Consider the following 12537-nt stretch of genomic DNA (forward strand, 5'->3'; position numbering starts at 1 on the left):
TCTGTGTTCTGCCAGTCCCCCATTTTTTCAGGCCTTGCTGGGAACCTGGAAGTGAGCTGAGTACTGATAGCTCAGTACTTTGGGGGCTGGGTGGTCCAGGCTGAGCTTGAGGGGCAGATTGTGAGTAAGTCTATCTGGTCTTGGGAAGTTGGCAATGTTTCAGGTAACATGCTCCCTTCCCTGGCAGGTCTGCAGCATTGCAGTTGCCCAAGAAAGGTGTGCTCATGGAACAATCTTAGGCACTATGGAGATGAATGGCAGCCACAGCTACTCTGATCACGAACAAATCCAGTCCTAAAGTACAGCTAGTGTCAAAGCTTTCGAGAAGTGCCCATGTGGGCAACACTTCATCCACAGCCATCTCCTCTTTGATTCTTACCACCACTGCCAGGGAGGGGGTAGCTTTCGCAGGGTTTTCTATTCCCCTCATACAAGTGGGGAATTAAGACAAGGCAAGGGCTTCAGTTGGTAAAAGGGTAGAAGCTGAGCCTAGGTCCTCTGACTTCCAACAGGGAAGTTGGCCCACCTGGACAGGTTTTCTCAAGGCCCAGTGACTCGGGGTGGGTGTTGCCAGCTCCATTGCCCAAACACCAGGGAGCTCCTCCAGAGGGATCACTCACCGGCAGGTCTGTGATGATGGCGTTTGAGGGGTGCCCCAAGCCGTATTCTTGCTCCTGCAGCCTTGTGGCCAAGTCCTGCTTCTCTCGTCCCCAGCGTCGAGCTGAGTCTTCTAACTGCCGACATAGAGAGGGACAGATGGAGAACTGCTAGGTAGCAGAGCCCATCCCTGAGATCTGTGACAACCAGCGCTTCAGCCTACTCTCTGGGCAGAAAGCAAAGCCCTGGGCAATGTGACCTTGCTATCTTCCCAAGAAACCTCAGGAGTGGCAGGGTTGGGTGGAGAGGGGCCAAGTGATAGCCTGGTCTGTTAAGACACAGGTGGACCTTCTTTGAGTTCCAACAACATATTGAACCCTGACCCTGAGTGCATACTGATTCTTGACTCTGGTCATAGACCGAGCCCTGACCCTGTAGACAGACACACAGAGACCTGATCCTCATCACAGGCCGAGTGTGAACCTTTCTAGCCTGATCAACTCCTGTGCCTCACCTACCTGGCTTTCCAGGGACAGGATCCGGCTCTGAGCTCGTTCCAGCTTGGTCAGGAGGTTAAACTTGTCTGAAGTAGTGGCAAGGAGATCCTGTGGGCAAAGCAGAAACTCTCACATGGCCCCAGCTGGGGGCTGTGGCTGAGTGAGCTCAGGTAGCCAGGAGATGATGAGGGAGGAACCAGCCAGGTCCAAGTTCCAACCTCAGCTCCCCAATGCAGAGTCTCAGACCCAGGGTTGAACCCTCTGCTGAAGTTCAGACCTGACACAGCACACGCTTTTTATGACAGCCGCTCTCCTCACAGATTTTGGGTATATAAAGTTTTTGCACATCAATTTTTAAATGTAAAATGCACGAAAGAGTTAGCACACAGATAGGAATCTTGAACTGGGAGTCTTTTTGCAAAGTGAAGAATCTGTGAAGCAAAGGCTCTCCCACTGCCAGCACTTTAAGTTGCAGCATTGTAGTTGCCCGCTGAGGGCGTGCTCACGGGACAATCTTAGGCACCGTGGAGCTGGGTGGTGGCTACAGCTGGATGCCCATGCATTACGGGTGCTTTCAAAAAGAACTCACCTCCTGTGAGTTCTGAGATAAAGAGAAAAACTCTCCTGTGCTTTGGGCCACCCCTCTTCTGTAATTCCAAATGTCCTGTCTTTGGTTTGCTTAAAGCAGGTGCACCTGTAGCAGCCTCAGAAATAGAGCAAGGGCAAGGCATGTCTGGGGCCTGGAGCACCCACCTGTGCGGGCAAGGTTTCTGTGCACTTGGAATGGCCTGGGCCATCTGTCTCTTGCAGCCTCTCTGCCAGGTCTCCTGCTCCCAACTCCCTGGGGTCCACCTGGGATGGGGGAAAAGGGCTCTCCAAGGCTGTACCAACCCAGGAAGTGCTCTAGACCAGAGTTTTGAGACACCTATGTGGAGTCTAGGTGCAAGGCAGCCAGGTGGCCAAAGGGGTCAGGGGTCAAGAGCAAGTTAGGGGCTTGCTTCCCCCCAGAATGCTAGATAAGGGTCGAGGTGAAGCTTTCAGACTCATGTGTTCCCCAGGAGAAAGAGCGAGCAAGGCCTGAGAACTGGCACTCCAGGAGATGCCAGGCACGTTGGAGACTCTGGGAAGCCTAGCTCCTGGTCTTGGTCTTCAACTTGGATTGTGCCGAGCAGTGGCTGGAAACCTGGTGACCTGTGCAGGCAAGCCCAGGCCAAATCTGTGCCAGCATCTCTTACCGGCAGGGCCTGCTGCTGCAGAATGATGGGGGCCGACTGTTGGCGGCTCTTTTCCAGCTCCGCGCGCAGCCTCGAGTTTTCTGACAGCAGCGCTGAGTAAAGGTCAATAGGCTGGTTCTCTCCTGTAGGACCCTGGGGAAGGCCAGAAGCTGAGAGCATGGGGAAGGCTGTGAAATGGCCACAAATGTTTATGAGATTGGCTTTCCTGCCTCCATGTCCCTAGCCTGATCTGCCCCAGCATTTGCTCCATTCTGCCTCTCCTCTGGCTCCCCACTGCCAGTGGAATCAGGTCCACACCTTTCAGGCCATCTTGGCTTTTGACCACAATGTTCTCCTTAACCGCTGCCCTACCCTTTGTCCTGGGTTTATTGCAACACTTCGTCTATCTTTCTTCCCTTTTCTGCTTCTGGCATGGTCATTCCCTAGGCCTTTGCCCTGGCTGATTCCCCTCCCGAGGTTGCCTTCTTGTCTCTCATCCCACTCCTGGATAACCTCAGGGCTCCTGAAATGTGGGCCCTACTTTCTTTTTTTTCCTAAAGGCCTTCAGAAACACCCCCAGTCCAAACTCTATGCAGTGAAAGCTGAACACAGGCTGGGCATGCAGGGGTCCCTGGTGATGCTACACAAACAGGCTCAGAGAAATCTTCTGCCGGGGCTGGCCTGAAATGGTGTGACCTGGTTCTCTCTTGCTCATCAGAGTCACCTCCGAATGGCAGTTCTAGATGGCTTTGGTTAACATCAATGGAGAAAACAAACCATTGATTAAACCAAAATATTTTTTGTTTGTTTTGTAGAAGCAGACTCTTTGAAGATATGGGAAATGAGGAAATAATTTGAAGGGTCCTGGAGTTAAGTTGGGAACTTCCCAGGTAGCCCCACTACCTCTTTCTAGCCTGGCTTATACACTGTGTCCCTATGTGTCCTGTGGGGCTCCCTGGGAAGAGAAGGGAGCTCAGAGGACCTCTGGAAGTGCTCAGAGCTTGAATGAATAGGGGAGTACCCCCCTGTGACCCAATTGGAAGGTGCTCCTGAAACCGAGAAGTCCGGGAAGGCAGGATCTCAAGGGATGGGATGAAAGCCAAGGAGCAGCCTCACCCACACTGGGCTTTCCCTGCAGCCTGTTTAGCAGGGGCTCGTTCCTCTCCCGAAGCTTGTCCTCTAGCACCCGCTCCATCTTCTCGATCACCTGCGGGGCAGAGTGCAGAGGCTGGTCTGGTCTGGGGGCTCTACATCATCCCTCTGTGGCTGGCCCCTGGCAGTCTGGCCCCTCCGGTCCCTGCCTTCTCCTGGTGCCTCACAGTCTCCTCCAGTGCCTTCATCTTCTGCAGCTTGTCCTGGTACCGCTTCAGCAGTGCAGCTTGTGGTTGCTGAGCCTGGTACAGGAGAAGCAGCTCCTTCTCTCGATCATTCTTCTGAAGGTGGGGGAAAGAGGGGGAAGGGGGAAAGAAGGGGTACCTAAGTGTTACTCTTGGCCTAAAGGGTCCATCCCACGCCCCTCTGCTGAGTTCTCTACTGTGCTGTCCCCCTTCTAGGCCCTTCTCCCTTCTGCTCCCAGACACTTCTCCACACACTCCTACCCTAGCTCCCGTCCACTTGGCTCCTCATGCCCTCTGCCCCCCAAGCCCCAGCTCACTCGAATCAGCTCATTCTGCAGATGCTGCACCTTGTCCCTCAGTTTCTTCATGTCCAGTTCACTCAACAGCAGTTTCTGCTTCATGAACACTGGGGGTGGGGGAGGTGGCTGGCTCAGGCAGGAGGCATCTCCCAGCTCAAATCAGAATAGTTGGGGGGCGGGCAGATGTCTTTCAGCCCTGGGGCTTGAGACAGGATTGGATTCTCTGTTTACCATCCTGGAGAGGGCTTAGCCAGCTCCTACCAGCCTATGTCCAGTAGCATGCCCACCTGGGAAAAGTTCCCTGTCACCCTGTCCTGAAATCCAGAGCCAGGGCTCAGGCAGACTCCAGGACACCCTTGGTGGCCTGCACGCTCTCACCCAGCTTCTGGGTTTTGTCCGCATTGTCCTGCTCCTCTCCCATTTCCTCCTGGGTCAGGTAGCTCCTCAGCATGCGGTTCTCCGCTTCCAGGACACTGGCCTGTTTCCGCAGCAACAGGATATCCTCTGCCATCTTCTGCATGGCCCGGCGGTAATTGTTTATCTCCTGTGGATTCCAGCACTCAGAGTTGAGCCTCCAGCCCACATCTGCATCCACACTTGGAAGTCAGTGGGTCACCCGCAAGGCCAACGAACAGAGTGAACCACAATTGTGCCCTCAAGTCTTAACAACACCTCAGATGGGTGGTTATGACTTGGTTGGCACGCTTCCTGACCCTATGAAAGAAGTTGAGCTAAGGTTCTCCCCAGGGGGCCATGTCTCTTCCTGAGATACCAACTGTGGGGACCCAGGACTCAGACACCATGAGGCTCCATCACGCATAAGCCCACGAGTGATGGAGACTCAAAAGGACCTGAATCCAGGTTTCCAGAGCCACTTCTCTGTCTTCTCTTTGCTCCTTTTTCTCTTTTCTAATCCTTCTTCTTCCTCATATCACTGAAAACCCAGGGAAGAACCTCTCAGAAATCTTACTGAATGCCACTTGGGAGATGACCTCAGGCACCAGTGCTTCCAACTGGTCCAGGGGTCAGGAAAGGACACTAAGTAGGCCCAGGAGACCCAAATAAAGACTCAGGGTTGGGATCCAGCTACAAGATGTGGGGTGTGAGGTAAGGCCAGAACGTCGGGCTCTGTCGTTAGGTTAAGAGTGACAGGCATCCTAAAACTTGGTGTTCCCTGAGCATTTACTATGTTCCAGAGCAGGAGGACTGCCCTCACTCAGTTCTCACAAGCCTGTGAGGGTCAGTGCTATGATCACCCTCATCTTACCAACCAGGAAACCATGGCCCAGAGAGGCGAGTAACTTGCTCAGTCACAAAACTGAATGGCAGAGACAGAGTCTGAAATCCAGTCCTGCTGGTTGAGTCTGTGACCCCAGGTACTGTGCAATTCTGCCACAATGCCCCTTTACTTGGAAACATCACAATATGTTGAGAAATGATAAAACAGGTCACTAAAAATAATTATCAATGGGATCTCAGTCTTGGGGGAGGGGGGCCAGGGAATTCATGTCTGCTCTGATGTATGCATAGGAGAATTAATAGGCTCTATTTTCATGCATTTGTTTCATAATCAGAAATTCCCTCCTGTTATTTAGAAAAAGTTTTGTAAAGGGAGTTTCTTAAATCTAAACAGCGCAAGATATAAAAGAGGGACTAAAAATGTGAAACTAGAAAGGTCCATAGAAGGGGAGGAGGTGCAGGAGGAGTGGGAGGAGGGAAGTGAGGCCAATGGGAGTTTGCTAAGCCCCTGTGCTTTGCCTTCCTGAGGCTGTGGAGGTCTTGCACATGGGGCGGGGGATCCTAAAACAGCCAGGCTCCCAAGTTCCGGGAAGCAGAGCTCTGTCCCCAACTCCTACCTAGGCCCCATGCTGACTGGGGATATAGCCTGATGCCCAGCCTCTGCCAACAACTTGCTGCAGGGTGGGCCACAGGCTTCTTGAGGAGGGGCTCCCAAACAGACACCACCTATCACCTGCTGCTGTCTAGCCTTCTTGCTAGACTCTGTCTAATCAGTGCCAGTGCTGGGTTCATCTCCCTAGCACCTGCCCCAGCAGAGTTCCAGGTCTTGGCTCCTTCAGATCTGCCATCTGGTGTCCTCAGACAACTCCATTAACTAGGAGCCAGCCCAGAGACCACACACACACAAAGGTTTGTAGTCAGACCCTGGTCAGAACCCAGCTTGGCCACTGACTCGCTGAGCGAGCTCAGACAGGCTCCTTCCCTGTTCAGAGCCTCAAATTCCTTACGTGAGATAAGCACAGGTTGCCGCAGGGCTCAGAGTCAGTGTATATGCGGCAGCTGGCACAGGCCCTGCCAGGGTGGGTATGACCTAGAGGAAGCCATTCTCATCCTACTCCTTGTCTGCTCAGTGGCTGCTTTATCAGGAGGTCAGATGCTTCCCTCTTCCTCCTGGCTGCCATCACTCATCACTTCGGAGAACTGCTTGGATACTGGATACTATTAAAGTTGAATGTATGCAGAGCCTATGATCTATCTAACCATTGTACTCCTGAGTATATACCCAATAAATATGCAAATGTGAATGCATCAAGAAGCAGGGATAAGAACATTGCTACCAGCCTTATTTGTAATAATCCCAAAATGAAAACAACACAAATGCCCACCATAGTAGAATGTTGAGATAGTCGTACAGTGGAATACTATATAGCAATAAAAATGAGCCAGTGCCACGAAGAAATCTCAAGCAAAATGCATAAAAGAAGTTGAACACAAATACCTACTCTGTGATGCCATATAGATCTGGTTCAAAAACAGACAAACTCAAGCGATAAGTTAGAAGTCAGGGTATGAAGTCTATTTAGGGAGGTGAGGGGTGATTGGGAGGCACCAGGGAGTTCCAGTGGTGTTGGCAATGCTGTGCCTCTTGACCTTCATTGAGCCTTTACTATTTACTTTGTAATAATCTATCACAGTGAATATACTTATGTTTTATGCATTTGTCTGAATGTGTGCTGTACTTCATGTAAACAAATTAAAAAATTTAATGAATTAAAAAATAAATGACATCTTGGCTCAGGTTTGGTTAAGTACACAAAACCTCCACACTGCTACCCTTCTCTGAGGACCCGCCCAGCTCTTAGCAACAGTGGGTTCTTCCCAGCCGTGAGCTGTGGATGCTCCTATGGGTCCTGCTCATAGGCCCTCACTGCAGCCTCTGCATCCTGTGAGGTCTTCTCTATTCCCATCCTGGAGAGTCAGACGGATTCAGCTATGCCTCCTTGCAGGGCCTTCTGACAATGAGACTCAGACTGGTTCAGTGACGTAAGGTCACACTGCCAACAAATGTAGAGAAAGCACTGGAACCCAGACTCTGCTCTAAAACCTGTGCTCTTTGTGCTTACTTGATTGAAGAAGGCTGGGGGCCTCACCCAGAGGGAAGAATAGCTTGATTTTGAGCTGAATCTGTCTATAGAAATTAAAGGGCACTGATGGGGGAGGTGGCCAGCACAGGTACCAATGTCCATTTGATATCCTGAGGCCCCATTCTGCCTTTTGCCCCTAAGACCAAGGCTGCCTTGGAGTGGAAGTAGAAGAAGGGGTTTCCCTGTCTTCCCAAGGAGCTGGACATGCCCAGGCCTCCCTTAGTCAGGAAAGGTAGGTGTGTAGCTTCATCTGCACCTGGCTCAGCACAGTATGAATACGGAAGATTTGAATGAGGCAGCCTGATCACATTGCTAGCTCACCAGCTTCTCCTGCAGGGGCCCCAGGCAAGGAAGGACCCTGCTGGATGCTGGAGTTTGGGCATCTTAGCCTATATGTATGTGGGCAGAGGGCTGAGATCATCACGGCTGTGATTCAGAGTGAGGTATTGAGGTTTGGACCAGATGCAAAGTCTGAGGCCTGGCATGTAAAGCCTCTTACAAGCTACTCCCTCATGCACACTGACCCAACCATTCCCTTCCAGCACACACTCTTATTCCTCCCTACATAGCTCCACTCATGTTGAACTATCTGCAGAGAACCCTCCTCCCCCATTCCCATGACCTCATCTGTGCTTTTATGGTCCACTCCATGAAGACTGTGTGTGTGTGTGCATGTGTGCACACATTCATGGAGAAAGTCCCAGGGGAAGGGGCTGCCAGCCCCTCAGCCTACCCCATGGGTCTGATCACCTCCTCGTCTCATTCAGGGCTCTTTCTTTCTAGGATCCCATTGTTCTTCATCCCAGCAGTCCCAGGGGTAAACAAAGCTCTGTTCTTAACATTCCCCCTTGACAGACAAAGAAAGCTGAAGCCCGGATGAAGTGGGTGTCCTTGTCTCAGCCAGATGGCCCCTGTTGGAGAAAGGGTCATGGCTTCTTCCTGACTCCACTTCTTAGAGGTTAGCCCTGTAGACCTTCCCCAGGTCCCAACACCACCCCCAGCCTGGCCTGTCTCTGAGTGTGAGGTTTCCCCAGGCGGATGGAGAGGGACTCTGGCCTTGGCTTGTCCCCGTCAGTGTCTACTCTGGCCAGCGCCCCCTGTCCATGGGACCCAGAGAGGTGGCATTCTGGTAGGCCTGCCCTCCTTTCTCAGTTTTGCCTATTCCTACAGCTGAGCAACCTTGGGCAGCATAGCTGGGCTGGGAGTCTGCAGTCTGACTTATCCCTGAAGCCTGGGCTGAGCTCCCCACTCAAGGCCATGCTCTGCGTCACAGCCCAGCCTTGAGAACACACAGGACACCATGTCCCAGATTCTTGTTATGGTCCTGCCCCTTCTTCCCCCAGTTCCTAGCTTATTTGGGCTAGCACATCCTCTAAGGGCACTGATTCCACCTGAGTCTGATCCTGAGTGCCCACTGTACCCTCTAACCCCTTGACATCCCACAAGGGCCCCAGCTTTTAGTCTGCTAAGGTGAGAAGCATCAGGTGGCCCTGGGTTCGAATCAACCCCCTGTCACTGAGTGCTGGTGGCTTTTGCCACATCAATACTTCCTCTCTGGCTCTAGAAGGGGGGCAGCTGTGCTCTGAGCCTCGGTGTCTTCATCTGTGGATGGAAAATAGCCCCTCCTCAAGGGGTAGCTGTGGGGTGAGAGGGTGTGAGGAGAGCATGCTGAGCCCTGGCACACAGGGTACCCAGAGATGAATGCCTGTCCTTGTGCCAACTTTTGAGTGCTTTTTAAAAAAATTAATTATTCTTGCAATAGCCCTAGGTACTGGATATGGAAAGTATGATTTTGTGACTATTTGTATTTTACAGAAACTGAGGCCTAGTGCCCTCCTTGCCTGCCCTCTCTCTCATTAATTAAGGAGGAGGGGCAGTAGTTATCTTTCACAAAACCCGGAAGAAGGCAATTGTTAGCCCTCTCCCTGCCCCCAACAAGAAATTCTTATGGTGGATTATGAGGCATTTCACCTAAGTGGGGAAGTTCAAATACACCTGTGGTCACTACCGACTGTGTTGACCAGAGGGGCCTTATACTCTCATTTTACAAATGGGGAAACTGAGGCCAGGAGGAGCAGCAGTATGTTCAAGGTCACAGAAACTAGTTGTAAAGCCTAGGCAGGCCAGTAAGCAGGCCAGTAAACACCCAGTCAACACACTTTCTGGGCACCAATGTGTGCCAGGTCTATGCCATTCTGGGGCCACGGAGCACAGAAGAGCTCAGATTGACCCTACCTGTAGTGATTTCCCCTCTACACTGAAGAGATGACAGGAAGTGCCTTTGACCAGCCTGGTGTTCAGGAAGGTTTCCTGGAGTTGGTGATAATCTGAGCTGACTCTTTGAAGATGAGCATGTGTTACCTGGAGATGAAAGGAGGTCTCTCCAGGCAGGGGTGTGAGGGAATGTGTGATGAGGAACAAAGGAGGCAAGTTTCTGGAGAACAGGGTACAGGGAGGGAAAGTAGGGGTATGGCTAGCGAGAAGGTAGGGCAGACAGAAAAGGGCCTTGAAGGCCTGTCTCAAGAGCTTGGACTCTGTCCTGCAGGCCACTGAGAGCCTAAGCTGGGGCACAGGGGTGCATGTGACAAGACCTCTCTGGTTGCTAAACACAGAGAATGAATTGGGAGAATGGAGGCAAGAGCAGTGAGTCAGGTGACACATGATGAGACCTGTGCCAGGTAGATAGCGTGGAGATGAGGGCAGGAGGAAGAAAAGTGAGGAGGAGGTGGGGAGAATGAGGAGGAATATCTGGTGTTTTGGTGCGGGAGGAGGTTCAGGCAGGGAGTGAGGGGGAGGAGGTGCTGGCTTGGGGAGGGGCGGGACGTATTATGTGTGAGAAGCCTGTGCAGCCTCTAGGTGGAGGTGGCCACAGACAATGATGGTGGTCAAGCTAGCTGGAGATAGAGGAGTGGGAGGACAGCCCTCAGAGATGTGAGTGAAGCCTTGGAAGGAAGATTTTCCATGATCGGGGAAAGTGTAGAGTAGAGTGGGGGGTTGGGTTTCAAGGACAAAAGAAGAGGGTGGTAGTGGGAGAGGAGCCCTCAAGATCAGGGCAATTGCCAGAGAGGTGGGAGGAAAAGGGGCTGGAGCAGGCTGGGAAAGCAGAACTTCAGAATGGAGAGGCAATGGCCTTTCACTTTATGTAATGACACATTGGATAATGTAGACCTCTCCCCCCTACTCCCCACCCCAACCCCAGAGATAACCTAAAAACCTGGTTACAAAGTAAAAACTACCTTTAAAAAGTATTAAAGAGATGGCAAGACAGTAATAAATCACTGGACAGAGATAAGGGACAGGTGGGGACCACGTGGTGGAATACTACACAGTAATTAAAAAGAAGAACCACAGCACCAAGCAACCGAACAGATGAATCTCACACATAAAACATGAGCAAAAGAGCCATATGCAAAACAACATACATACTCTGACGTCCTTTCAAGTTAAAAACAGAAACTATTAGGCCATAGTGATTACAGAGGCACGCTTAGGTGATGACAGTATAAAGAACAAAGCAAGACAATAGGCTGGCAAAGTGGTCATGTCTAGGAGAAGAGGGGCATGAGGGGCTTCTGGGTGCTGGTGATGGTCTGTTTCTTGATGTGAATAGTGGTTTTCTGGGCATTTGTTTTGTAATAACTTGATTATGTCTTATTTTTATGTTCAATGCAATATTCTCTACGTGGGTTACATTGCACAATTAAAAAGGCTATTGAAAAAAGGAGAGGATTCACTTCCAATCAAGATGGCAGAGTAGGTAAATGCTGTGCTCACATCTTCCCCTGATTACAACTAAATTATAGAACCATCATTGAGAACCTCCTGAACAGAATTCCTATAACTAAGAATATAAAGAAGAAGTCACATCGAGACTGGAGGAGGGATGGAGATGTTGAATGGGCTGGCCCCACACTCTACCCACAGTGTAGTAATTAATAATCAGGAGGGATATCTTGGTTTTGGAGGTTTCCCCTGAGGAGTGAGTGGTCCCAGGCCCATGCCCCATGGAGCACCAGTGTCCGGAAAAGGAGTCTCCACAACTTCTGGCTGTGAAAACCAGTGGGGATTTGGGGTGGGTGAGATGAAGGACTACTGGGGTCCCAGGTGTTCCTCTTGAAGAGCCCATAAATGGACTTGCTGGCTCACAAACTCACTTGCTCTAAGTTTGCAGAGAAAACAGCTTGAAAAGCACTAGGGACATACAGTGAGGAACTGAACTGACTATCTTTGGGGTGAGTGCTTGAGGGGCAGGGTTCAGGGCTTCTCCCTCCAGGGATGGAAGTACTAGCAGGTGCCATTGCTCCTTTTTTGAACTCTTCCCCATTCAGCTGGCAGGCACAGGCAGGCGCCAAATCTGAGGTCTCCATTAACCTAACACTGTTCATCCCACCCTGGTGATTCCCCGATACCTTGTCCCAATCCATTTGTGTGCCCAGCCCAAGCCACTTGCAGTGGCTTTTTCACACAAGTGGCTGGACTTGGCTTGCACTGCAGACTTTCCTAAAATCTCTCAAGGTCCACAAAACCTGAAATAAGAAATGGCTTGTCTCAGCATGCCCTGTACTTCTTGCTAAGTGGTCCCAAGCCTGGAACAAGCAGCAACCAGGCTCAACTTGCATTATAACTGCTATCAGGTGGCCCCAAGCCTGGCATGAGTTGCAGCCAGTTCTGGCTTGGAAGGTAGCTACAACTAAGTCACCACTGTGCTGGCTGGAAAATTACTGCTTGGCTATCGCCCATGGGAACATAGGTTATCAACCATGAGAGCATAACATTCTAACAATAAGCTTTCTGTTTCTGTACCCCTGCTTGCCCAACCGACCTGTGGGTTGACAGTTAGTAAATAGAAGAAAAATAGACTTTTGTGTTCAGAAAGAAGGAGGAATAGGGTTTAGGGCTTAAAAACACTGTACCTCTACATTTCGGAGCTGCTTAATTTGGGGTCTGCGTACTCCTGGCAGACCTAGCTGGCTGAATAAAGAGTGTGTTTCCTATAACTCACTGATTTCTGGTGGTCCGTGTGTCTTTCGGGGGCTGGCGGCCACAACACTTTCTCTTTAGGTGAATCTTTTGGAAAGATCCAGTGGAGATTAGATGATCAAAAAAACAAGATGTCAAATGAAATGTCAGAATTCCAACAGTAAAAGACTAGTGGGTAGAGGGATTATTTGTAAAATCTAGAAGGATTTGAAGTGTCTTAACCCTCACTC

The 12537-nt window shown here is 50.9% G+C and overlaps 1 protein-coding gene across 1 annotated transcript in view; it reads right to left on the bottom strand.

Annotated features, from left to right (window-relative positions):
* Nucleotides 1-12537, bottom strand: part of CCDC33 (coiled-coil domain containing 33) — a 117917-nt gene that overhangs the window by 2132 nt on the left and 103248 nt on the right. Inside the window, 7 exon segments of the mRNA XM_006922706.2 lie at nucleotides 621-734; nucleotides 1116-1202; nucleotides 2330-2496; nucleotides 3425-3515; nucleotides 3610-3741; nucleotides 3963-4051; nucleotides 4323-4488. Coding sequence (XP_006922768.1) covers nucleotides 621-734; nucleotides 1116-1202; nucleotides 2330-2496; nucleotides 3425-3515; nucleotides 3610-3741; nucleotides 3963-4051; nucleotides 4323-4488 — 846 coding nt within the window.

Source organism: Pteropus alecto, unplaced genomic scaffold, assembly GCF_000325575.1.
Source record: "Pteropus alecto unplaced genomic scaffold, ASM32557v1 scaffold38, whole genome shotgun sequence".
Taxonomy (NCBI): Eukaryota; Metazoa; Chordata; class Mammalia; order Chiroptera; family Pteropodidae; genus Pteropus; species Pteropus alecto.